The sequence below is a fragment of the Scyliorhinus canicula genome, chromosome 14 (assembly GCF_902713615.1).
Source record: "Scyliorhinus canicula chromosome 14, sScyCan1.1, whole genome shotgun sequence".
NCBI lineage: Eukaryota > Metazoa > Chordata > Chondrichthyes > Carcharhiniformes > Scyliorhinidae > Scyliorhinus > Scyliorhinus canicula.
Window position 1 is genome coordinate 110863441 of NC_052159.1, and position 27623 is coordinate 110891063.

At 43.4% G+C, this 27623-nt stretch overlaps 1 protein-coding gene across 2 annotated transcripts in view; it reads left to right on the forward strand.

Annotated features, from left to right (window-relative positions):
• The window catches only part of LOC119977273 (ephrin-B2-like), a 68300-nt gene that overhangs the window by 24195 nt on the left and 16482 nt on the right, over positions 1-27623 (forward strand). For both annotated transcript variants that reach the window (XM_038818014.1, XM_038818015.1), the window contains exon 2: positions 9469-9752. In XM_038818014.1, coding sequence (XP_038673942.1) covers positions 9469-9752 — 284 coding nt within the window. The remainder of the gene's footprint in view (positions 1-9468; positions 9753-27623) is intronic.

Sequence of the window (27623 nt, forward strand, 5' to 3'; positions counted from 1 at the left end):
GATCCATGATCCTTGGTTAGGCTGCCACTAGCAAACTCTAAAAATAGGACTGGCTTCTTGCGTAGAGCCCCATTTCATTCCTGACTCCCTAACTAACTACAAAAGATGATGATCTAGATTATCAATGGTAATTGTTCAAATGCAAATCACATGCTGACAGGTAGCTGATTACAGACAGGCCCACAGTCACGTAATCACTAATGTTAAACATCTACAGTGACAGTCAAATTCAGTGATCAATCAGTAATCAGTTGCTGCAGCCGGAAATGCTAACAGAGCTAGATTTTTACAAGCATTTGATCTTCCCATTTGCGCACAGTTTCTGCAATGGAAATATAAATAGTCTCCTGTCTAAATGATGTCACTAACCTAACAAATGTACTTAATACGCCAGAGACATTTTCTGGAAGCTAAAGAGACTATGCTGACTATTTTCTTTAAACAGGATCTCTAAAAGACTACTTTACAGGTCAGGCATTTGTGCAGTGATGGGCAAACTAGGCTAGTGAGTTGGCCGCATGAGTGGCCCTCCTTCAATGCAGTGGGCCGCAAGATTGAAATCAGACTTGTTCACTAAACATCACCCTATGAATAAGATTAAATACATTTAATTCATGCTGAATATTTCATAGGAAGTTATTAAAAAATGCTTAATCATTTATACATTAATAGAACTGTCATCAACTTCAAATGATAAAAACAAAAAGAAAAGTACACTTTGGGTGCAGAGGGAGCGCATGGCTCTCACCGTCAATGTTGTTTGCAATCAGCACGCACCTCAATTGACTTGCCCTTGCTTTGTGTGAGTATCACTTCAAGCCATATCGGTAGGAGTAAAACTACGAAGACCAAAACAGCACATAGGCAACGGTCAGCAAAATGTCTCGTGGGCCGTGCTCAGAACCCAAATGGGCCACTTGTGGCACATATCAGTGTGTTGCAAATTCAGTATAACAATGCCACATTTAAAATCATTGTTACTTGTCAAACATACAGAAAGCAGTAGTCTGGCAACACATTCAAGTGTAGCAGCTGGAGTTGAGGCAACAGATCAGTAACATAGAAAGTGATCTTTTTGCTGGCGCGGTCCCAAATACTTTTGCAATTGCACTTCAATTTAGTAGATTTCAGAAGAGTCCATTGAACTCAGATAAAAGCTAATCTCGTTTAGGATCAAATATAATCTATCTGGAAAAATCATTTCCATTTACAATGAGTGCATAGAATGTTCCAGGACAGAATTAGGCCCATGTCATTCAGCCCTTCAATATTGAACTGCTGGTGGTCTCCATATAAGATTTTGGGGCAAATTCTCCATTTGAGAGACTAAGTGCTGATGCCAGGACTGAATTGTGAGTATACTAAGTGGGCGAAGGCGGTGCCAGTCCCGGAGCGATTCAGGTCCCATTAATGGGCTAGCACCACCACCACGTAGAACTCGCGCAATTCCAATGCATGCCGACCCTCATCCCAGCTAAGATGATGGCATTGATGTATTGGAGCATGCCATCCGTTTATGGATCGACTGGGGCCAGAGAGTACCTAGGAGGGGGGGTGGCCTGTGGGAGGGGGGGGGGGGGGGGATTCACCCATACGACCCGTGGTGCTGTTCCCAGTGGGCAGGCAGTGGCATGCACAGCCACATGGCTGCCTTGCAGGTAGTGGCAATTAGCGGCCTATGCCCCGCCACCCCAACCCCACAGACCAGCTCCTAGCCACCTCCCCGCTACTTCTCCCGGCCCTAGCAGGCACCCACCCTGGTCAGCGACACAACTGTCAGCACACAATAGCGATGTTGGACACTGTTTGTACCCTCTCCCGCACCCTCAGCAGCCACGATACCTGTGCCATGATTTGAAATACCACAAGTGAACCTCGCCGTCAGTAATGTGTCCTGGCGAAGGCAGAGCGTCGCGCAAGGCCCGGAAAATGCCGGTTTGGGCTCGTAAATGATATGTATGCCAACAGCATTTACTGTACAATTTGCATGCCCACGCCGGTGTGCGTCACAGAATGCATTCACGCCGCTGTCAAAGGACCGGAGCATGGCATTCCATTTGGCGCCCAGTGCCAACCTCGATTTTTGGCTGACGCCGAGTTCTCCACCCAATCATGTTTCCCGATTCCGGCGTTGGCCAGCAGAGAATCCCCCCCCCCATCTTGTCTAACCTCATCCTCTCATAATCCCTATTCTCTTTTAAAAGAATGAACAGGGCTGGAATTTGACTTTGTGCCATAGTAAAAGAACAGCTCAATTTACATCTCCCTTGATTTTTATTTTTATTGTCACAACGATTGTACAAAGTCAAAACCTACCCCAAGGATCCTGTTTCAACAGAAGGTTGGGAGCAGAGAGTCCCACATTCTTACCACCTTCCATCTACATGTTTTTTGTCCTAATCTCTCCTTTAATTCTTATTGCTATTGTAGCTGCCTTACCAACCAGTGGAATCTGACTCTGGGCTCTGCTGTTGGTGTGCTACAGGAACTGGGCATTCCAGTTTGCTTTGGCACAGTTAGCCGTTTTGGCACAGGTGGGTGACTACAAAAGCTCAGGAGACCTGAGAAAGTAAGTTGAGTAACATTTATTTAGTTAACATAAAGTAAAGGCCGCAAAGCAGCTTACAACTCAAAGGCCCCAGTAGGGTCTAGGGGAAGTGCCGGTCTCAGTCCAGGCCAGCTTTTAAAGGGCGGGTTAACGAGCTCAAGCTGGGCAGGCCTCCGCCACTAACGGGAAACCTTATATTCTACTAGTCCCACTTGGAGATTGATCAGCGTTTCCCCTTGGGTCTTGTCAGGCTTATTACATTCAACTGGTGCCAGTGCCCACTGTGCTAATGTTGCGAACATATGAAAAAGAATTTTAACCCTTAATCAATCTTTATTATAGTCAGCATTTATATTTTGCCGGTTTTCTCATACTGGCCAAGGTGAGGAATATTAGTGTCAAGTAATGAAACATTTCACCTGTTTCATAGAACCCTAGAATCCCTACAGTGCAGAAGGTGGCCATTCGGCCCATCAAGTCTGCACCGACCTTCCAAAAGAGCACTCTGCCTAGGCCTACTCCCTGCCCCATCGCTGCAACCCTATAACCTAACCTGCACATCCTTGGGCACAAAGGGGCAATTTTAGCCTGGCCAATCCACCTAAACTGCACATCTTTGGCCTGTGGGTGGAAACCAGAGCACCCGCAGGAAACCCACGTAGATAGGGGAGAACGTGCAAACTCCACACAGTCACGTAACGTCAGAATTAAATTTGGGTCCCTGGCACTGTGAGGCAGCAGTGCTAATCACTGTGCCACTTTTTCTGTCACAAGTATCAGTTTCATCTATTCCCAGCATTAGTATAATTCTTTGCACTGTGTCTGAGCCAATGATCTTTTAAAAAAAATAAATTTAGAGTACCCAATTCATTTTTTCCAATTAAGGGCAATTTAATGTGGCCAATCCACCTACCCTGCACATCTTTGGGTTGTGGGGGGCGAAACCTACGCGGACACGGGGAGAATGTGCAAACTCCACACAGACAGTGACCCAGGATCGAATCTGGGACCTCGGCACCGTGAGGCAGCAGGGCTAACCCACTGCGCCACCCTGCTGCCCCAGCCAATGATTTTTCACCTCAACCTTCAAAGAGCGCTTCAGTAACTGATATTTTATATTTCTACAGCCAGAAGTCCTTTCTACTTGTGAGTTTGTTAGCTTAATGCCAACGTGTGCTAGACAAACTAGGAGCAGGAGTAGGCTGCTTGGCCCCTTGAGCCTGATTCCCCCATTCAATAATATCATGGCTGATCTGATTGTCACCTCAACTCCATACTCCCATCTACCCTCAATAACCTTTCACCCCCTTGCTTACCAAAAATTAATCTATCTCAGCCTTAAAAATATTCAAAGACTCTGCTTCCACTGCCTTTTGAGGAGGAGAGTTCCAAAGCCTCACTACCCTCTGAGAGAAAATAATTCTCCGTCTTAAATGGGCAACCCTTTATTTCTAAACAGTCACCCCTATTTCCAGATGCTCCCACAAAAGGAAGCATCCTTTCCACATCCACCCTGTCTAGACCCTTCAGGATTCTATGGGCATGATTCTCCGCCCCCCACGCCAGGTGGGAGAATAGCGGGAGGGCCTCCCGACATTGTTCATGCCCTCCCACTATTCTCCCCCCCCCGACCCACGCCACAAATCGCCGCTCGCCATTTTTTACGGCGAGCGGCGATTCTCCGAGGCCGGTGGGCCAAGCGGCCGGGCCTTCACGCCCTTTTCAACACGGCAGCAAACACACCTGGTCACTGCCGTCGTGAAACGGGTGCCAGATGCCCGTTTGGGGCATCTGGGGGACCGATTGGCACGGCAGTACCATGGCCATGCCAAGGGGGGCATAGGCCCGCGATCGGTACCCACCGATCGTGGGCCGTGTGTCCATAACGGACGTACTCTTTTCCCTCCGCCGCCCCTCAAGATCAAGCCGCCACGTCTTGCGGGGCGGCTGAGGGAAAAGACGCCAACTGCGCATGCGCGGGTGACGTCATCGGCTGCGTCAGCGGGCGTGATGCTTGGCGTGCGGCCGTGACGCACGGGGCCGCGTTCCTAGCTCCGCCCGGGGGGGAGAATCGGCCCCGGAAGTGGGCGTGAAGGCTGCCGTGTGTCACGGCCTGTCCCATGACAGCCTTTACGATTCTCCGCATTTGCGGAGAATCTCGCCCTTGATGTTTCAATCAAGTCGCCTCTTACACTTCTAAACTCCAGAAGCCTAGCCTTGTCCAAACATTCTTCATAAGGCAACTCTTCCATTCTGGGTGCTAGTCTAGTCAACCTTCCCTGAACTCTTTTCAGAGAGATTTTGAGCCATGGATTGAATATGTTCAAGATCTACACCACGTGCAGCCATTCTCGTAAGAGTGAGGAGACTGCCACATCAACCGATCTTGTCTGGATTTGAATCCCAGGTTTCATAGATAAAATGACAATCTGGGCTAACCGACTAAATCATTGACTCCCTGGAACTCCAAAAATCAAAGAAGAGTCTGTACAAAATAATGAGTTTTAGAGAATGGTGATTATCAAGGAATGTCTTACTATCGGTGATCTAATCAACAAAATGAGGTAACCTATTAAACTGAATGTAATTTGTGAATGTTGTCTGGACAATCACCCCAACACTCCTCACTCTGATTGGATTACTGCTTCGATGAGCGATGGACTGAGCACTTTTGATTGCTACTTTCTGGTTCTGCCATCTTACGCTGTCACTTTCAAGAACCCATTTTAGCTTGTGAGTTTCTTTGAGCGGTAGTTTATGGCAGTGAAGATGAATAAGGAATGCAAACCCTATTGTTGCCCTATTACGTGTTTTCTTTTCATGTACTAAATGATCTGTTTGAACTGCACGCAGAAAAATACTTTTCACTGTACCTTGGTACACGTGACAATAAATAAATCTAAACCGGGTTTTTTTGATCATCATTATTTTGTTACCAGCAGTAATCTATTTAAATCTGGCATTGAGATGTTGGTTCGGTAATGGTGGATTCAATCTTACATACTACAGTGATGTTTACATGCAGTTCCTAATCACATGCAATGCTATCAGTAATGATTTTTATCGTCTGTGTGATTATAAGATTGAACAATCCTCAGTAAACATTATTGAAACAATTGGATTGTTAGGGAGTTAATCAACACATAATTGTGCATTGGAAAAGTAAGCAGGCAGTTTGATTTAATTATACAAAATGATGCAACTGTAAACTAGTTAAAACAATGGATAAGAGTAATATAATCTAGTAGGCCACTCATGTACAATATTCCATGAGGTAACATTTTTATATGGATGAATCTGACAGTGCTACTACCCCCTACCCTACCCCATCCCCCACCCCCACTGTTTCTATGCCTCCGATCAAGATGTAGCAGACAATTTAATATAGATTGCGTGCTCTGCGCTCAGATTTTGATATCTCACACATTACCAATCATTTTTGAAGCTGACTTGGAGCACAGGAGATTAGATCCTCCATTAAAAAAAATCCCAGTGTAAGATTGTATCAGGCTATAATACTAATTAAAAATTGTAGCGCATAACATGAATGATATAAGGAATCCTCCCATTGCTTGGCATTAAGTGCTTCCCATGTGATATGAAATTACTGTGATTCAGCGCAGTTCTCAGTGCACTGGGAAATTTAAGCCTTTATCAATTCATAGATTCCTCGTTCTTGTTTAAATCAAATTAATCTTGAATATGTTCATTCTAAGCGGGATTTCACCCTGCAGAACTGATCCTGACTTTGATTTCTTACGGTGCAGTTAAGGTAATGATTCTCGTCCTACATTTCATCAGAGTATCCTTTAGATGTTTCCAATTTTAGATCCAAAGTTAACAATAATCCCTGAAAATATAGCTGCATTGCCACCAATTTCATGAAGAAAGACATCGTGATTTTTGAGATTCTAACACTGTGGGATTATTGTAGCATTAACCAGGAACCCCAAAACAAAAATCGAACAAGATATCTGAAATTGAAGGATATCAATGAAGTAAACTTCCTTACATTATTTTTCATGATTAATGCAGACGTGTATGGAGCACATGATTTTCAGGATTTAAAATAGTTAAATCCAGAATCAGTTGGACCCAATTTAAACCCATTCAAAATCCAGAGTTATAATTCAACCCAATGGGCGGGTTTCTCCTGTACCCGGTGGGGCGGGGGGTCCTGGCGGGATGGAGTGGCGTGTACCACTCCAGCATCAGACTGCCCCAAATGTGCTGAATCCTCCGCACCTTCAGGGGCTAGGCTGGCGCCGGAGTGGATTGCGCCCCGCCGACTGGCATGGAAGGCCTTTGGCGCCGCGCCAGCCGGGGCCGAAGGTACGCCGCAGGCTGGCGTGGGGCGCGCATGCGCAAGAGCGTCAGTGGCAGCTGACGTCATCCCCGCACATGCAGCCATCGCGGAGGCTTACACGGCCGGCGCGGAGGGAAAGAGTGCCCCCATGGCACAGGGCCGCCCGCGGATCGGTGGGCCCCGATCGCGGGCCAGGCCACCGTGGGGGCACCCCCGGGGCCAAATCTCCCCGCGCCCCACCCAGGACCCCGGAGCCCGCCCGCGCCAACTGGTCCCGCCGGTAAGGGACCTAGTCCAATTTACGCCGGCGGGACCTGCATAGAACAAGCGGGACTTCGGCCGATCGCGGGTCGGAGAATCGCCGGGGGGGGGGGGAGGCACTGCGAGCGGCCGCCGACCGATGCGGCGCGATTCCCGCCCCCGCCGAACCCCCGGTGCCAGAGAATTCGGCAGCCGGCGGGGGCGGGATTCACGCCGCCCTCTGGCGATTCTCCGACCCGGCGGGGGGGTCAAAGAATCCCGCCCAATATGTCAGTGATGAACATATGGGTTTCATGTTGATGGAAAGCATGTTTCTAAAGTTTCTGCTTCTCACGTTTGGCTGCATTTGTTGCCAATGATGTTTCAACTGTACATGTTCAACTGTACAGAAAACTCAGGGTAGTCGGATATGCATTGGGCAAAACTGATTCGGCATTTTGCCGAAAATGTAATTTGAGTGGCAATCAGGCAGTATTCCAACTGTGACTTCAGACAATCAATCTATGTACAGGCTTAACAACAATAGCATCCACTTATTTAGCACATTTGGTGTAAAATGTCCCAAGGTGTTTTACAGGAATGTAATCAGACAAAATTTCACACTGAACCACAAAAGAGCATCGTAAAAAAGGAGTGAAATGTAGGAATACAGCAATATTTAGTGAGAAAATCCCAGGACTTGTGACCTAGCCAACTGAAGATAGAACACTGGTGGGGGCGATGAAATTTGGGGATGCGCAAGAGTCATGGAAGAATGCAGAAATTTCCGAGGGTTGTAGGACTGAAGGAAGTTACAGAGACGAGGACAACTCTGAGTTCAGATAATGGGCAATTCTGTAACATTGTCTGGTGGCCTGGCGCATGCGCAGAAGGATAATGTGATTGGGTCATCTGAAAACACAGTGTGGTTAATTGTTGTGTCAGGTAAAGGATATGGAAAACAACAAACAATTAACTCATCCATTTGAGGTGAATCTCAATGCTGTTCATTCTGTAACACAGAATATGATTAAACTGGTGGAGATGAATCCCTTTAGGAGTCATTTAAAATCCTTAATATGCAATTAAATGTACAGCAGAAATAGATTTAAGAAGTGACTAACTGCACTGAATAATGGTTAAAATGTTCCTTTGTGCTGTAACCTTTCACAAGCTCTGGAGTTTTACCTGTGTGCAGCTGTGGTTAAATTCTTTATAAAATTGTAGTTTCATGCGACAAAGGCACTTTGCTCTGTACCTTGAGGATATGTATCAGTAGCAACAGGTTTAAGTAGCTGTTTCCAAGTATTAACTCAAGCAAACATCTAAAAGTAGGATTAGTGATGATGTACAGATATGAGTTCAACAAGAGCAATTTCATAGCAATTACAGTGCAGAAGGAGGCCATTCGGCCCATCGAGTCTGCACCGGCTCTTGGAAAGAGCACCCGACCCAAGCCCACACCTCCACCCTATCCCTATAACCCAGTAACCCCACCCAGCAGTAAGGGCAATTTTGGACACTAAGGGCAATTATGATGGCCAATCCACCTAACCTGCACAACTTTGGGCTGTGGGAGGAAACCAGAGCACCCGGAGGAAACCCACGCACACATTGGGAGAATGTGCAGACTCCGCACAGACAGTGACCCAAGCCGGGAATCGAACCTGGGATCCTGGAGCTGTAAAGCAATTGTGCTAACAACTATGCTACCGTGCTGCCCTAATTCATGAGCAAATACTCCCAAGGAAAGGCCAGCCTTTATGCCAGGATATACTTTCATGAATAAAACAAATTGTGCAACAACAGGTCCTTTACTCCAATTTAGACAATCCTTTTGGGTTGCCCTTTTTTTATGGAATGGAACTGTTGTGAAAGGTATTCCCAAATTCTGTTCTAACCTAAGAGACCTAAACAAAAATGTTGCTTAACTCTTGCCTTTTGCACAATGGCAGTCTGTAAAATTATAATGCTGAGCTTCAGCAGAAAAGTAAAAATTATTTCTGAAATTTTTTGTCTTGAATTGCTCGACAAACAGAATTATACTCTTGTTTATAATCCAGTTATTAAGGTGAGAAGTACGCATAAAATACCCGCGATAACTATTTGGAGTGGGGAGGTTGGGGTGGAGGGGGTTTGTTGGTTCAAAAGGGACCCTATCCAACAAAAAGAGATCAATGGAAAATATTTTTCTTTGCTTTCATTTAATATCCCCTCTCCATTGTACTTTGTTATTGCAGCCAATTACTTATCGAGTTCCAGCTTCCTGCAAAAACCTGGGGGGAAAAAACCTTTGCATAACAGAATATTTGCCTGTGTTCTTTGGCAAACACACACTTATTTACATGTTCTTCTCTTGTGTTTTTACTTTTAGGTTTCTACCAAGTAAAGGCCTAGTGATGTACCCACAGATAGGAGACAAACTGGACATTATCTGTCCCAAGGTGGATTCCAGGATTACTGGACAATATGAGTACTTTAAACTGTACATGGTGTCGAAAGACCAAGCAGACAGCTGCAATGCTGTGCCCAGCCCCACGCCATTACTCAATTGCAACAAGCCAGATCAAGATGTCAAGTTTACCATCAAGTTTCAGGAATTTAGCCCGAACCTCTGGGGACTGGAATTCAGAAAATATGAGGACTATTTTATTATTTGTAAGTATTCACAATTTTGCAACTTGCTTATCCAGCTTTGAGTTCTTTTACAAACACTTTATAAAGTCAAAAAGAAAGACTTGAAAAAACTTGCATTCATAAAGCAGCATCTTGAGACATCCCTAAACACCTTACAGCCAGTGAAGTTCATTTGAAGTACTGTTTTAATGTAACAAACGTGGTAGCCAATATGTGTCCAGTGAGGACAAGTGCCAATGAAGCAAATGACCAGAAAATCTGATTTTTAGTAATGTTGGTTAAAAGATAAACATTGACCAGGACGCTGGGAAACGCCCATCTGCTCTTCTTCAGAGTGTTTCAACTAATAGAGTCTTTGAGGTTTGTGTAGTGTTTCAGTGTTTTGTTTCCAACCCCATTCATTTGAACCCTTCTGTGTCTGTCAGTTCCCTCACAGTATTGCTGTAAATCATTGTGCACATCCAGCTGATCCCACAAATAAGCTGTTATTTTCCTTTTGCTGTCCACATTCAGTTAACAGCTCACTTCATTTATATAAACTTGGAAAATAAAAAAGGTAATTTCCTTGTACCCAAATGTGCTAAGGGAATAAAATGGCTGCAAAGAGCCAAGATGGATGGCAGCTTATTCCACATGTTAATCACTTTAAGTGTAAACGGAAGTCTCGCCTGGAAAATGGTACATGCTGAATTTCAGTCCTCGTTAAAATGTGAACAGGATTTTCTTCAGTTTACAATTCTGTCACTAATTCTAAATCAAAAGTCTAATTATTGCCTTAGGTCTTGGCTATTGAAAAAAAAAATGTGAACAGGGATTACGTAAAAAGAAAAGTAACATGAGAAATCTTTAACCAAACCAACTGGCTGTAATAAAACATGAAAATCTATAGCAATACATGAGTGTAATAAGTCCAAATGTCAATTTTCTGCATTAACTTCTCCTTCAGTTTAAAAAAAATTCCATTCTCGTGCTTTGATTTCAAGATAAAATTGGATGATAAAGTTTAACCTTAAGCTAAAACAACACTGTAATTTGTAAAGTAATGCAAAAGCAACACATTTCTTTTGTTGGAAACTAATAGACAACACTTTGGTGTTCCTCAAATCCTTAGTGAGGTCCTGTTAGAGGATCAACTTTGGGATGACCTTTGTATTGCAAATGCAAAGAATATTAGAAAGTTTAGAACACAATTTCCAGGGGGGCACGGTGGCGTAGTGGTTAGCACTGCTGCCTCACAGCCCCGGGTCACTGTCCATGTGGAGTTTGCAGATTGTGTGGAGTTTGCACATTGTCTGTGGGTCTCATCCCCACAACCCAAAGATGTGCAGGGTAGATGGATTGACCATGTTAAAATGCCCCTTATTTGGAAAAAATGAATTGGGTACTCCACAGTCATTTAAAAAATATTAACATTTCCTTCCATTAACCTTACTGTTGACTCAGTCTGACCCATTTTATCTCCCTGAGGTAAACTCTATGATGCTTATTTATTAAATAATACAGCAACAATAAGCTGCACTTGGATCACATCTTTAACATTAGAAAATATCCCAAGGAGCTTTACACAACAGTAGTGAGACAAAAACAGACACCAAGACGAAGTGAGAGATATTAGGAGGGGTGAGCAAAAGCTTGGTCAAAGGAGTAGAATTTAAGGAGGGTCTGAATGGCAGAGGGAGAGTCGAAGGAGTTCTGGAGTATGAGGGAGCGCTGCATTGTCAGAGGTGCTGGGAGGCATTCTCCAGTCCCCCCGCTGCGGGTTAAATAATAATAATCTTTATTTAGGCTTAAATTAACAGTGCAATGAAATTACTGTGAAAAGCCCCATTCCGGTGCCTTTTCGGGTGCACAGAGGTAGAATTCAGAATATCCAAACAATCTAACAGCACATCTTTCGGGACCTGTGGGAGGAAACCGGAGCCCCCGGAGGAAACCCACGCAGACACAGAGCGTGCAGACTCCACACAGTCAGTGACCCAAGCCAGGAATCGAACTGGGACCCTGGAGCTGTGAAGCAACAGTGCTGACCACTGTGCTACCGGGGTTTCTCACCCATCCGCCATTCACCAGAGGTGGGATTCTTTTCTCCCTCCGCTTGACAGTGGAATTTCCTATTGAAACCACCCCACACCACCACGCATTGTGAGCAGGAAAAATGAATTCCAACAAATGAAGAATTCCGGCTTTTATCTTTTGTATGAGTCATTAAACCTCTGCCTTCTTGGGCGTAAGATCCCGTGGCAGTATTTTAAAAAAGAGCATGAGTGTTCTCCCTATTGTTCTGGTTGACATTTACCCTTCAACAAAGTAAAATGGATGTTCTGGTCATTTATCTGATTGCTGCTTGTGGGATTTTGCTATGTGCAAATTTGCTGCTGTCTTTCACTGTGCTACAACAGTGACCGTGCTTCAAAAATATTTATTTGGTGTTAAGCACTTTGGGATGCCCTGATGGCGTGAAAAGTGTTATATAACTCCTCCTTTCTTCAACCCTACCACTACGTTGGTCCGAGAGGATCTCAAATTGTACTTATTCCTGCAACCCTTAGTTTGAACAATGTATTTTCAGCTGTTATATAAACAGTTCCATTTAGTTAGAACATAGAACATAGAACATAGAACAGTACAGCCCTCGATGTTGTGCCGAGCAATGATCACCCTACTCAAACCCACGTATCCACCCTATACCCGTAACCCAACAACCCCCCCCTTAACCTTACTTTTTAGGACACTACGGGCAATTTAGCATGGCCAATCCACCTAACCCGCACATCTTTGGACTGTGGGAGGAGACCGGAGCACCCGGAGGAAACCCACGCACACACGGGGAGGACGTGCAGACTCCGCACAGACAGTGACCCAGCCGGGAATCGAACCTGGGACCCTGGAGCTGTGAAGCATTTATGCTAACCACCATGCTACCGTGCTGCCCAAGTTATTGGAAAAAATAAGAGTATGAGAATGCAATCAAAATGTTAGGTGTTCTTTTGATGATATAGGACATGTTTGCCTTTGAAATTCAAGGCAAGTTAAAGAAAAATATTGGCACGATAATTTTTAAAAATGTGCTGATCAACATTTCTTTACTTCAAGGTGTAAAGTTCAAATTCTCTCACACTTTTAATGAGCATCTACATTCATGGTAGAATATGAAGTGTGTGACTATACAGCTTTAATGAGAATAAAGCAATGAAGAGTTGGACATGAGTGTACTTCACAGCATTTTGCTTGTACTGCATGTCTATTAATAGTCTATAAGCAATGCTTCTCACACTCCTACAGTAGCTGTAAGTCATGCATTGTATAAATTCCCATGCTGGGGAGCTGTCTGTTTTTCTAATCAGTCCTAAATTTATATATGAAACAACCTTACAATCTGGATTTAACAAGCTGAGTCCTGGCTTGTCCTTGGTTCACAAATTACCAAGGCTGTGAAATTGGCCTTTAGAGTTTCTCCCAGCCTCGCTCAGTCTCCAGTTACAGCACCTTCATTAGTTTACAATCCTTTCATTGCTCTAGTAGAACATATTCTGACTCCGGGACTAAAAATCAGGGAGCATGCAAATGCTTTGGGTCAGTAAGTAGACCTCATTAGTTCAACTTACAGTTGGATGATGATTACTAGCTATGACAGTGCTCAGAACATGTAACATTTTGAAGTGCTGTCTGTAAAGGGTTGTCTGATGGTGTCTGACTTAATTAATGGAACCCATGGGCTACACAAAAGCAAACCCTAGAGCGAAACCCAATCCTAAAATTGGGAGACTGGTGAAGACCTTTTATTTGGTGATGGACCCCGGCAGACACAATAAAACAATTCCAATAATTATTTTAAAGATGCCCTGGCCTTGACGTAACGGAAGAGGCACTTGACATATAGCTAATAATAAGGCTTTCATCTTACACAAGGCATTTAAGTGCTGTGGTTGAAGGTATCAGAGTGATAAGGAATGGTCTTTATATGATGTGTGGAATCATTGTTACTACTTATATGAGAACTAATGTCAGGAAATGTTATTAGGCATGGATAGAAAGCATTAAGTAGAAACTGCTGTACTAATGTGAAGTTCATAAAAAACTGATAATGAAAAGAATGTGGGTATTATTTGGAGCGTAAAATTGTTTCTTGCAAGTACATTTTCATGTAACTTGCTATATTTAAGTTCAGTGACATCAGTTAGTTTAAGGACTGCCAGTGCACATGAAAAACAAGTGCATATAAATGTAAAGGTTGGGATTCTCCGTCCCGCCAGACCTGTTTTCTGGCGTGGTGCGCCTCCGCTGACAGCGGCATCCTGGCAGCGGGCAATGGGGTTTCCTATTTTGGCCACCTCCATGCTGTCGGGAATTCCGCGGGCGTGGGTGCACTATCAGTGAAGCTACATTGGCTACATTGGAGGATCCCGCCAACGGAGAATCTGCCCCAAAAAGTACAATTACATTTATACCTTTCACAACCTCGGGACATCCTAAAGTGCGTGACAGCCAGCGAAAGGTAGTCGCTTGTAATGTAGCCAATTTGTACACCGTAATAGTCAAATCATCTGTTTTTTATTGATGTTGGTGGAGGGATTGGACAGGGATGAACTCTCTTTTCTTCAAATTGCATATCAACTATTCGACTCCCACCTGGCAGGTGGAGTGTCAGCTCAATGACCCATTCAAAGGACGGTGCCTCTGAAATTGCAGCACTCCCTCGGTACTACATTGAGGCGCCAGCCTAGATTATGTGCTCAATTCTCTGGAATGGAACTTAAACTGCAGCTTCTGACTTAGAGTACTGCTACTGAGTGATAAATAAAAAAAATAAAAAGCTGATGACCCCATGTCTGACCCCTTTGGAGATCTATAAGATTTATTGGAGTTACTGTATTAGAAATTGATCATTTGGAATTTGTAAGATGTTGGCATTTTTCTGTTTAGAATCATGCTAAATGGTTGCCATTTTTAGTTCACTTCTTACGCAAGTGGCAGAAATCAGGCCCTGATAATGAAGTGGGGGCTTATCAACCCCTTTCCTGCCATGATCAGGCTGACCATTTTATTTTGTAACTGACAAGGACATGCAGCTCATGTTGCCAAGTACTGCAGGCAGCCAGGGCTGGAAGAGGTGCAGCAACAATAGTTTTTTACTGTGTTTTTTTATTGTTTTCTTTGATGTAGGTGGTCCCCGGACCATAAGAAACTTTCAGATTCCCTAATTTTGGACTTCCTCTGTCAGCCAGGATTCCCTCTCTGTAAGAACTTACTTTATGCCAGGTCTTTTACCCCAAATCTTTGGTGGTAGCCTTCTGATGTTTGATGTTAACAGGCTGGTGGCTGAGTCCACTAACTTCCTGGCCCTTGTGGTCAGGAGATCAATAAGTGATATCTTAACAAGAACCTGCCGCTAAAATTGGCTGAATCTCCCTGCTTCTGATCCCTTGCCGCTTGCTCTTCCCTGTATCTGCCTGGGAGCTTCACGAATATCGTTATAACAAATATGTAGGGTGGGATCTCAGTAGAATTTGGCAAAGTGTCAGACTCAGACAGAAAACTCTTATGTAACTCCTGAATTGCACAGACCGGTTTCCTCGCAGAATCTTGAGCCTATTTGCCAAACGAAAATGAGTGAACATAAGAACATAACAATTAGGAGCAGTGTCTTCAGTGTCTTCCACTGTGAAGACTGATCCAAAAAACCTGTTCAGTTCCTCAGCCATTTCCTCATCTCCCATTATTAAGTCTCCCTTCTCATCCTCTAAAGGACTAATATTTACCTTAGCCACTCTTTTTTGTTTTATATTTTTGCCAAAACTTTTATTATCTGTTTTTATATTCTGAGCAAGTTTACTCTCATAATCTATCTTACTCTTCTTTATAGCTTTTTTAGTAGCATTCTGTTGGCACCTAAAGATTTCCCAGTCCTCGAGTCTCCCACCAATCTTTGCCACTTTGTATGCTTTTTCCTTCAATTTGATACTCTCCCTTATTTCCTTAGATATCCATGGTCGATTTTCCCTCTTTCTACCGTCCTACCTTTTTGTTGGTACAAACCTTTCCTGAGCACTATGAAAAATCGCTTGGAAGGTTCTCCACTGTTCCTCAACTGTTTCACCAGAAAGTCTTTGCTCCCAGTCTACCTTAGCTAGTTCTTCTCTCATCCCATTGTAATCTCCTTTGTTTAAACACAAAACACTAGTATTTGATTTTACCATCTCACCCGCCATCTGTATTTTAAATTCCACCATATTGTGATCGCCCCTTCCGAGAGGATCCCTAACTATGAGATTATTAATCAATCCTGTCTCATTAAACAGGACCAGATCTGTTCCCTCGTAGGTTCCATTACATACTGCTCTAGGAAACTATTGCGGATACATTCTATAAACTCCTCCTCAAGGCTGCCTTGACCGACCTGGTTAAACTAATCAACATGTAGATTAAAATCCCCCATAACTGTTGTACCATTTATACAAAGTTATTTCTTTGTTTATTGCCTGCCCCACCATAATGTTACTATTTGGTGGCCTATAGACTACTCCTACCAGTGACTTTTTTGCCTTACTATTCCTGAGTTCCACCCAAATGGATTCAACCTTATCCTGCATAGCACTGATGTCATCCCTTACTATTGCCCAGATGTCATCCTTAAATAACAGAGCTACACCACCTCCCTTACCATCCACTCTGTCCTTCCGAATAGTTGGATACCCTCGGATATTTAACTCCCAGTCGTGACCATCCTTTAACCATGTTTCAGTAATGGCCACTAAATCATAGTTATTCACGATAATTTGCGCCATCAACTAATTTACCTTATTCCGAATACTCGAGCATTCAGGTAGAGTACACTTATGTTGGCTTTTATACCTCTGTTTTGAATCTTAACACCTCGATCAGTAATGTTTCCTGAGTTATATTTCCTCTTAACTTTACTCCTAATTTTCCTTGTCGTTGAACCCATATCTTCATGTAACAACCTGCCCCGTCGCTTACAATTTATGTTTCTACTTCCCGTTTTATTCCTTTTAGTATTACTGGGCCTATTCACTGAGCTCCCCTCAGTCACTGTACCTTGTACTGTCGCCCTTTTTGATTTTTGCCTATGTCTTCTCTGCCTTACACTTTCCCCCTTACTGCCTTTTGTTTCTGTACCTGTTTTACTACCTTCCGACTTCCTGCATTGGTTCCCATCCCCCTGCCACATTAGTTTGAACCCTCCCCAACAGCTCTACAAACACCACCCCACCCCACCCCCAGGACATCGGTTCCAGTCCTGCCCAGGTGCAGATCGTCCGGTTTGTTCTGGTCCTACCTCCCCCAGAACCAGTTCCAATGCCCCAGGAATTTGAATGCCTCCCTCTTGCACCATCTCTTGAGCCACGCAATCATCTTATCTATCCTGACATTCCTACTCTGACTAGCTTTTGGCACTGGAAGCAATCCTGAGATTACTACCTTTGAGATCCTACTTTTTAGTTTAACACCTAACTCCCTGAATTCAGTTTACAGGAAATCATCCCGCTTTTTACCTATATCGTTGGTGCCTATGTGCACCATGACAGCTAGCTATTCACCTCCCCACTCCCCCCCAACCCCCCAGAATGTCCTGCAGACGCTCTGAGACATCCTTGACACTTGCACCAGGGAGGCAACATACCATCCTGGAGTCTCGATTGCGTCCGCAGAACTGCCTGTCTGTTCCCCTTATGATTGAGTCCTCTATCACTATAGTCCTGCTCCTCTTCTTCCTGCCAGATTCAGTGCCATGAACCTGGCTGCTGCTGCCTTCCCCTGGTGAGCCATCTCCCTCAACAGCATCTAAAGCGGTATGTCTGTTTTGCAGGGAGATGACCGCAGGGGACACCTGCACTGCCTTTCTACTCTTGCTCTGTCTTTTGGTCACCCATTTTCTATCTACCTCAGTAACTTTCACCTGCGGTGTGACCAACTCGCTAAACGTGCTATCCACGACGTCCTCTGCATTGCGGATGCTCTAAAGTGAGTCCATCCGCAGCTCCAGAGCCGTCAAGCGGTCTAACAGGAGCTGCAAATGGACACACTTCTTGCACAGGGTGCGCGTTACGCTGTCACTCTGCTGAGGTGGGGCCTCATAGATCAGGGATCAGGCTCAACAGCGATCAGGGCGCAAGCTTTAAAGGCAGCCTAATGGCCCCCACCGTCCATCACTGAGGTATCACCCCCCCCCCCCCCTCCCCCCCTCCCCACAACCATCTTCAATGGCATTCCACTCACTACTCACATCCACCACCGGCATTAAACCCCCACACCTTGCAAATCTTCGCTGGCATTCTGTTTCCTTCCCTTCTCCGCCCACCATATCTACCGCCAACATTGGAACCACCTGGGGACCAAAGTTCAAACCCCACCACTGCAGATGGTGAAATGTGAAATCAATAAAAATCTGGAATTCAATGTCTAATGATCACCTCGGGCGGAATTCTCTGGCCACGCCCGCCCGATGACCAGAGAATCCCTCCCGAGATCATTGCCGTTTCCATTGTCTGTGTGTCGCCCATGGTAATCTTGTGGTGAGCGGGGCAGACAAACCCAGCCCCATGAAGCCAATGTCGTAAAAATCCATCTGGTTCACTAATGTTCTTGAGGGAAGGAAATCTGCCGTCCTTACCTGGTCTGTCCTACATGTGGCTCCAGATCCACAGAAATGTGGTTGACTCTTAACCATCTCCTCAAGCGCAATTTGGGATGGGCAATAAATGGTGGTCCAATCTCCAACACCCATGTCCCATGAATGAATAAACTCCCCTCCCCCCCACCACCGAGAATGTGGAAGTATAGCTGGCATTCTCTCTGCACTGTACATGAAAGCCCCCTCCCCCCATGGGGCTCTACTGAAATATAACTCCATTCCTCTTGATCAAAATGAGGTTCACTCCTTTGTGAGCATCAATCTCATGACATTGGCGGCAAGGGACGGAGAAAATTGGGAAACACGATTGCCCCAATGAGAATTGCATTCCCCGCGTCTCGTGAGAATTTCCACCCATGCCGCAAGTGGGGCTCAAGATCGCACCCGCAGCATCTCGATGAAAGTGTAACAAAGAGCTGCCTTACAGAGAATGGTGACATTGACCATTTTACTTAAATCACAATGTGGAAAACTGACAATCAGATCTGCCACCCACTGTACAAGATATCTGAGGCAGAGTTGTACAGCCCCCATCATGGCAGGGACAAGGGCAGAAAACGCGTGAGCCATTCAAAACTCCATTGACTTCAGTGGGACCAGAAAATCCCACTGATTGGAGGAGCTGTAAATTTTCAACTCTGGTTTTATGTTTTCACCGTTAGTAAAGTTGGGTGACATGTACCCAACATGTTGGCTTTGGATCGTATCAATTTGTCACCAGATGACTTCGGTTAACATTACCCTTACCTGTGGTTGATTGATGTTATACATTTTATTAATAGTGCAATAGTATATTATGTGAGCTGATAAGAAACATAAATTGGAGACGTCAAATAAATTTCTTCTTGAAGAAAATGATTGTATAAGAGAATTGAAGCAATGTTCTACTTTCTTTACACATTTCTGGAATCATTAGTTTTGTTCAGTTTGACATCCAAGGTTTCCTGTTGGATTTTGTTGGCTTTGAAACATCTATTTAATGGAAGAATGTCGAGTTCACAGCTTTGGATATTGGAAGAGGAGTCAAACTCAACCATCCCAAGTGTCACAATATGTGAAGCAGTTGAACCTGTCCAGTTAAGCATTTGAGGCTCCTTCATGAAATGTTTTCAAGATAAAGATAGATTTTTTTTTGAAGAATAAAGGAATTAAGGGTTATGGTGTTCGGGTGGGAAAGTGGAGCTGAGTCCACAAAAGATTAGCCATGATCTCATTGAATGGCGGAGCAGGCTCGAGGGGCCAGATGGCCTACTCCTGCTCCTAGTTCTTATGTTATGTATGGAAATACTCCATGTTTAATTATTTGGGTCCTGCAATCTTAATTGCTGGCCATGCACCTTGATCAGAAATGCTTTCCTCAGTAACGAGTGACAACACCGTTAGAGGTGACATTTTTTTAAAAAAGGACTGAGCTCTCACTAGTCGAAGAAATATGTGGTTGGAGTTGATTCAGTCATCTACTGAAGATGACAGTACAAAATTCTGATATATCCAAACATAATCCTGATGAATACAATGTAAAGACAGCTACATAATATCAATGGCAGTTTGTGTTGTACAAACATTACATTGTTGTCTTTGATCTAAAAACACACGACAAACACATGTTTTATTGAAGCAGACAAGTGGAAAATTACTCTAGATTCCTACCGAGAAAAGATTCTCCTTGTAAAGCAGTAAGGTTCACCAGTGGGGCACAACATGACTGTGGCACTTTATTAACTTTACTGGAGGACTGTTTGTAGTCAAAGCAAATAGCTTCATGTACATCATGGTTTTAAAACCAGCTATTGTGCGGAAGAGCGATGTGTTTTCTCATTAGTTATGTTGTATTCCAAACTGTCAGTCGGCATTAACTCAGTGAATGTAGACATCGACTAACCAAGGGATGACCTCCCGCTTAAAACGCTACATTCTGCCTGACTGGAGCCTACAGGGTAATCATTGGGTCATTAATATCATTGCTTCTGTTTGTGATTGGATGGTTTTCAAAAGTGAAAACTACTGGATTGAAACTGGTGATTTTAATGCTTCAGAATTATTTTTCATTAACCCTTTGAGCATCTTTGTCAAATCCCAAAGTCATTATCAGTTTATAGAGTTATTTATTCAGATATTACTAGAGTACTGAATGTACAGATTTTCAAAAATACCTGGTTCTACCTTGATAGAATTCAAGGATTTGCCATCCATAGGTTTCCAACCATTCATCTTATGATTGAGAAATTGTGGGTGAGGGGAACTTAAATTTCTGATTTGCTCTGCTATGTAATTAATTTGAGTATCTGTTTTTTATTTAAAAAATAGAGTATCCAATTCTTTTTTTTCCAATTGACGGGCAATTTAGCGTGGCCAATCCACCTATCCTGCACATCTTGGGATTGTGGGGGTGAGACTCACGCAGACACAGGGAGAATGTGCAAGCTCCACACGGACAGTTACCCCGGGGCCAGGATTTAACCCGGGTCCTCAGCAGCGTGAGGCAGCAGTGCTAACCACTGTGCCACCATGTCGCCCTTCTGTGTTTAAAAACAAATATGATCATTTGTGCATTTGTTTCCAAAATAGCAAAAGTGTTCACAAGCTAAATATTTGGTTACTGATTTTGCACCACATGCCATAAGCACACAGACGTTGAACATGCTCATCAAAACAAATGTGTCTGTTATTTATGCATTAAATTATTTATTTTAAACATATTAATGCCTTCTCCTTAAACAACAGGGAAAGATTTGGCATTTACTAGTATCCCACAGTGTAATTTTATATTTAATATCTTTATTTTAGAGATAGGTTGTTTCAATTGTTATGTTGTAAAACATAACCCTCTGCTCAACTTTATATCAATCTTTACTATTGCCCATCAATATATATTCAATCAAGAGAATTATTCAAGAGGGAACTGGGTCAATCTTTAACTCAGTGTGAAATAATGGATTATAGAGGATTTGGTTGTCTGAGAGGAAATGGATGGGCTGAATAGATTTTTGAGTTTAAACTCTTAGTTTTTTTTTCCTGTCATGTCTGTATCATAGTTCGGATGAACGTTTGAGATTTTGCAGTCCAGTCCATCAACATAAAACACTGGAGATACAGAATATTGTTCTGAAATGGACAAAACTGATTTTCATCGCTACAAATCCCCTTACGATGCACCCAGAGTCTGTGCAAGACTCCCCCCCCCCCCCTCTTCAGTAACGGCCTTGGCTGTGGTGCACCTAAGCATAACAGGCCCCCTGCTAATTAGAAAGATATTCCCTGGGAGGCTTGGAATCAAACTCTGAATTTGACTATCGGTTTGTGCTAACACAGTTTGCACGACTGTTATAATGACCAGCACCACTCTAATACTGTCACATTCAAATGGATTCCTGTCGCATTGTTCCATGAGTTAAAGATGACAGTGATGGTGAATGCAGTATGCCTTTCAATCCACACATGTGCTGTTGAATAAATTACTTGTACAATAATTAGAATCACACAATTTGCCTGCTTCTGCATTTAACTGCAGTGCTTCACCTACATCAATCCTTCTCCCCAACTGATAACGTGGAGCAACTTAAGCCATGGAATTCTGTGTCTCCCATCCTAATGCTGTCTGCAGTCAGCCAGCAGGAGGTGTGGTTGAAGCAGGACAAATGATCACTGCCAGCCCTTCCTCCTCTCGAATGTGGCTGTTTCTGTGAAGCCTTTCATTTGGCAGCCAAATCAAGAGCTAAGAGTCTAAAATGGAACTCAAAAATCAGACCCATTGTGTGAAGAGAGCAATGATTTGTCACCCTAGCCTAAAAACCAACTGTAACGTTTGAAGGAGCACATCTTAAATCTGCAACATCATCTCTTTCCTGTTTAGCTATCAGCCAAGGCAAGTTGGACTCTTATCATCGAAACAACAAGAGCCTAGAAATTCTGGCATCTTTTGGGCACAGAAATAGTGCCATCTGTGTTTGGGCAAGGAATTGGAGATGAAACCCATTTCCACCCTTTTCTCACCATGCTGCAAACACACACACACACCACACAAACACACACACAACAAAGTACTGCTGATCCCTTCTTTTGTCTACAGGGTACTCACTATATGTTTATAAAAGATGACTGGTTTTTTGGCTCCTTGTCCCTCCTCTTGGAAGGTAATGCTATTTGTTAAGCAACAAGACACAGAAGGAAGAAACAAAACAATACTTTTGAGCTGATAAGTACCATTACCTTTTAATTTCAAAAGTCCAAACTCCTTTGCCACAGTGAAAATACTGTCAGTTTTGTCACTGCTGCTTGCATTTGTTCCTTCCTGAGAGCTATAGGGTGTTGTAACAGGCATGGGAAGAGTCCTTCTCAACACACTTTCTCTTTGCCACGGGCAACGTTTGAAGCTTGCATTTTGGATGACAATCATAGCCCCGAGAAACTGTGCTCATTAAATCGAGACACTCGAGTTTAAAGAATTCCTTGCCGTCCTTGAAGGACCTGGGCATAATGTGAGACAATTACTGCGGAGCTTGTTGCTTCCATTTCAGATAAGTGGCCTTATTGATGAAGGGGGTGGGGGAGGTGAATACTATATTCTCATGCTTACCAGTAGAAGGTTAGTCTTTGTGAGCTGATTAAAAAAAACCTGCCAGCATTAGGAATATTCATAGGCACCCACCATGCTTTTGTTTAACAGTAAAGGGAAATCTCCCAGATGAAGAAAGACGACTGCATAAAACTTGACATGGCACTGACCTTTCCTGTTAGCTAGACAAATCAAGTTACCCCCGTCAAGCGACCCACTGTGTTAAAGGCTCTGTGGTGTCTCCTAAAATAACGAAACATACAAGAGCTGGAAAATCTTCAATTTTTTGTTAAGTTTCCGTGTTAATTTTTATTTGATTGGCAAACGATTTTCCTACCGATTGAAGATGGCGATCCAGTGCCCCACTTGAGATACAACTGTATTCTGACAACGTTCCCATCTTACTCCATGTTTAGGGATTGTGTTAAAAAAATAAAATATAAAATATTGGATCAATGCCAATGAATTTTATGACAGTTAATAAGTGTCATAACTCAAGGAGGCACATAAAAAGTACTGCTGACACTTGAATGTATCATAATTAATTTGGCTGTGAAAAAACATTAAATCCACCGCTGGTCGATGTTTTATGAGGTGCATGGCTAATTAGCAGAAAGCATCAAACTAGAACGGGCCCTCATTTGTGTCTTCCGCAGTCTTGAAGATAGAGAATGGAAACTTACGGTTCCTTTTTGCCGCCAACAGAGCAGACATTCCTTCAGCATTCTTCAGCAAAGTGTTCCATTCAGCAATTCATCAGTAGCATGTAATCCAGTTACTCCACACCTAGTCCCAGTTCCTATAAAATTATTTTTACATCGCAGACCAAACAGAAGTGCATTTTGTGGAACATACAAAGAAAAAAGAAACGTGTTTTCTTTTATTCATCAGGAAAAAGTGAAAAGGGATTACAAGTGGTGCAGTTCAATGGGGCCTTTTTCCACAGCCTGCTTTACAAAGGACTGATTTTTGGGGGAGGAGCCCTTGTCCTTCCTGCTCCTTGTTGCAGCAAGCTTAAATGTTACATTTGATTTATTTCCACCTTTTGTGTGTTTAAAAAGCTGGAGTATTGTCCTTGAGATGTCATGAGAAGCTGAAGTTAGATAAATAAATGTTGTTTACCAAAAGCACATTTGATCTGTCATCCATAAGTCAATTTGATAAATTAAAAAACCCACCAACCACTGATCTGTGTCTTGAGATTGACTAACGCACAGAACTAATGATTGACAGAATACTAACTGCTTTGAACAAGGGATGAGGTTTCTTTGTTTAGATTTTCTTGGGTAAGTGACTATCGTGACTTTTATCCATTGGGCTGTTCTTGAATTAATTAATAATTGCAGTGTGTGTGGAGGCAAGCCTTTTTAAAGGGCCCATCTTGGTGGTGTGTGGCTTTGTCCCAATTAAAATAAAATCTGAAAGGCCCTCCAGCCCTCATCCATCATAGCCCCTAACCCATATATACTCCCCACGTTATGTCCATGCCATTTTATGCCCTCCCCTGGCCCCCCCATGCCCCTGTTTCGTGTATATGGACTGCTCTACTCCTTCAGTGTATAGCCAGAGAGAGTCTTTATTGAACTAGCTGGAAATGGCAGCCAACAGTGCTTGCTTTGTGGCAGAGTTACAGAACTATGACAATCCAGTTAGTCAGGTAGTACAGGATTGCATTTCCAAAACATCCCCTTTTCATGTAAAAAAAGATACAAACATCCCCTTTTTCCGAGCGAGCAAACGACACGTTTGCATGCACGATCCTGGATGACTGTGAGTTACCGAAGTTAGCCACTATAGACCCACTGTTCTCATGCATTAAAAACCGTTTTTTCTACTCGTCAATCATATTGCGTGGTCTTTAAACCATGCAGGTTTTTTAATGGAATGCATGCGTGTTGCGCTTGGCTGTCAGGATGATGTTCCTTGTCCTGAAAATGGCGTTCCTGTGGCCTTTGCTGTCTTACTGACTGTTGTTCAATTGTGGTGATTGGCGACTCGTGGACCTCTGGAATTGATGATGGTTTGGTACTCAGTACAGCTGGTGAGGTCCCTCCTCCCTGACCAGCCAATTCATGTTCGCTTGATACTCTGCCTCTGTGGTCATCATTGTAACAGTCACAACCTTTTGTTGGCTATAGACATGACTGAACAAACCTGTTGTATCATGCATAGTTTTTCATCAGACTCATCTGCTGAGAACTCTCTAGTGGCCACCTGCATCTTTTTTGTTTTGTTCTGGTCAAACACGTGTGTGAAATGATTTTATTCCTTGCAGTTAAAACACTGCTTTCCCCATGCAGGACAATCCTTCTTTTCCTGTGCGCGCTGTGCTTCGCAGTATTTGCATCTTGCCCTTTGCATTTGCCCAGCTATTTTGGTGTGTGCCATATTTCAGCTCTGCTGCACATATGCTCTCACTGTTGTTTCTCAACTTCTGCATTTTGACACACGTTTATCACTTTCTTTAGCACCAGTTTCTCATCTTTCAGTAGATTTGCTCTCACAGAGGAATCTCTCAGGCCTAGGACCAATCTATCTTTAATCCAATCATCTTTTAGCTATTGAAGTTCATTTAATTCTGTTACATGAGATTCTGCCATGACATACCATTCAACAGTCTCATTTTTACACTGAACTCTAATGTTGAACACGTAACATTCATATGTAATGTCCATGATGTGCATTCAAAGCTTTCAAAATCTCTTTTGTTACTTTCTTTGCTTGTTTGTTAGACTTAGAGTGGTATACACTTTGTAGCAGTCCTTCCCCAGCAGTGTTATCAGCGTTGCTACTCTTATTGGTCTGGCTTGTTCATTAAATCTGTTGAAATCTCATAGTTTTGCCATTGTAAATGGAAAAGCTGCCAATTCTGGCATGTATCACAGTGCATTTTGACTGGAGATATGGGGCGGGATTCTCCGACCACCCGCCTGGTCGGAGAATCGCCCAGGACCGGTGTCAATCCCGCCGATTCCAATCCCAAGATTCAGCGGGGGCAGGAATCGCGACGCGCCGGTAAGCGGCCCCCCCACGCCAGTCGGCGGGCCCCTCACGGCGATTCTCCGGCCCGTGATGGGCCGAAGTCCTGGCGCTGACAGGCCTCTCCCGCCGCCGTGGATTAAACCACCTACCTGACCGGCGGGATTGGCAGCCTCTGTCTATTTTCCTTTGTGCTGTTCAGCAGCTTCTTGCATGGTTTGAACATTTCTGTATTCTTGGGTTCTCAGTGTCTTCTCTGTCTCTTGTGCAAGTTCCAAAAATCTATTTATGCCACTATCGCCTGACACAATGTTTCATGGATAAGGACAGCTGTACTTCTACAATGTGTAATCAGTGAGAGTCTTTGTTGAACTGGCTGGAAATGGCCACCTCACGGCAAAGTCACATAACTATGGCAGAACAGTACAAGTCAGGTTGTGCAAGATTGCAATTCCAAAACTGAAACACCCTCCATGCCAAGTTATACATCCATTCAGCCCCTTTCGCTCTTCATGTCAAACTATTTCATGTTAATACCAATTCACATCATACACTGCAGAGAACCAATGAATCATATAGTGGTAGTAGGATGTGTAAAATCATTCATTGATAATTTTCAACTTTCTTAAAAAATACTCCTTTTTGCTGCAGCCCAATAGAAGTGTCAATCATATTGACTTTTTAAAATTATAAGTGAATAAACTGCGAGCACTTGAAATATATTTTATCATGTGTAAATAAACATTGTGAAATTGACAGCATAGACCTGAGTGCCAGAGCTGTCAATCAAGCAATGTTTTCTCTGGGGCTCAGGTGTTTTACTGCTGCAATAGATTCCTGGGCTCTCAGCCAAGCCTCATGGTATTCTTAGTTGAGAGTCCAGACATCAATTAAAGCTGAAGACCAAATTCAGTCTGTTGTTAATTTGGCTGTCAGTGTACATAATGCTATGCAGTTCATTGGTTTACAAAATATTTTAACATGTAATATGATACCAATACAACCGTTCCCTTGGATTCAAATGTACAACCAATAAAGATCCGTTTAACTAGTTGATGCACTTGTATCTGTTAAGATCTGAATCAACACTACCAGCGATTAAATCCAACTGGATATCTCTACGTTAACAAGAGCAAAGAAGGACCACCTTGGTGTAATTGGTTAACAGCTGAAGTGGTGTTTCAGCTAATCTAATGTCCAACATTTGATGCATTTTCCAAGGTAGAAAGAAACCCTGTTATTTCTTTGAGCCATGAAGCAGCTGGGGTGGGGGGGGGGGGGGGTGGCAAAATATATGAAAGATCAAAAGGACTTGCATTTATACAGTGCTTTTCATCACTTCAGGACATTTTAAAGGGAATTACAGCCAATAAAATACTTGATTTTACACAGCAAGATCCCAAAAACAACAACGAGATAATGTCCTGATAATTAGTTGGTTGAGAGATAAGTGCTCCTGGGCAAGACACCAGTCAGAACTTCACTGATCTTTCTTTCAAAAGGAAACAGTTGGATCTTTATTGTCCATCTGAGAGAACACCGATGAGGCCTCAGTTTAATCTTTGAAGGGCAGGACATTCATCAGTGGTGCCAGCATAGATTTTGTGCTGAATTCTTCAGGGTGGAACTAGAACCCATAACTTACCTTCATAGCTCCAAGGTAAGAGTGCTGCCGAGGGAGTCACAGCTGACGCCTGAGGTTGAC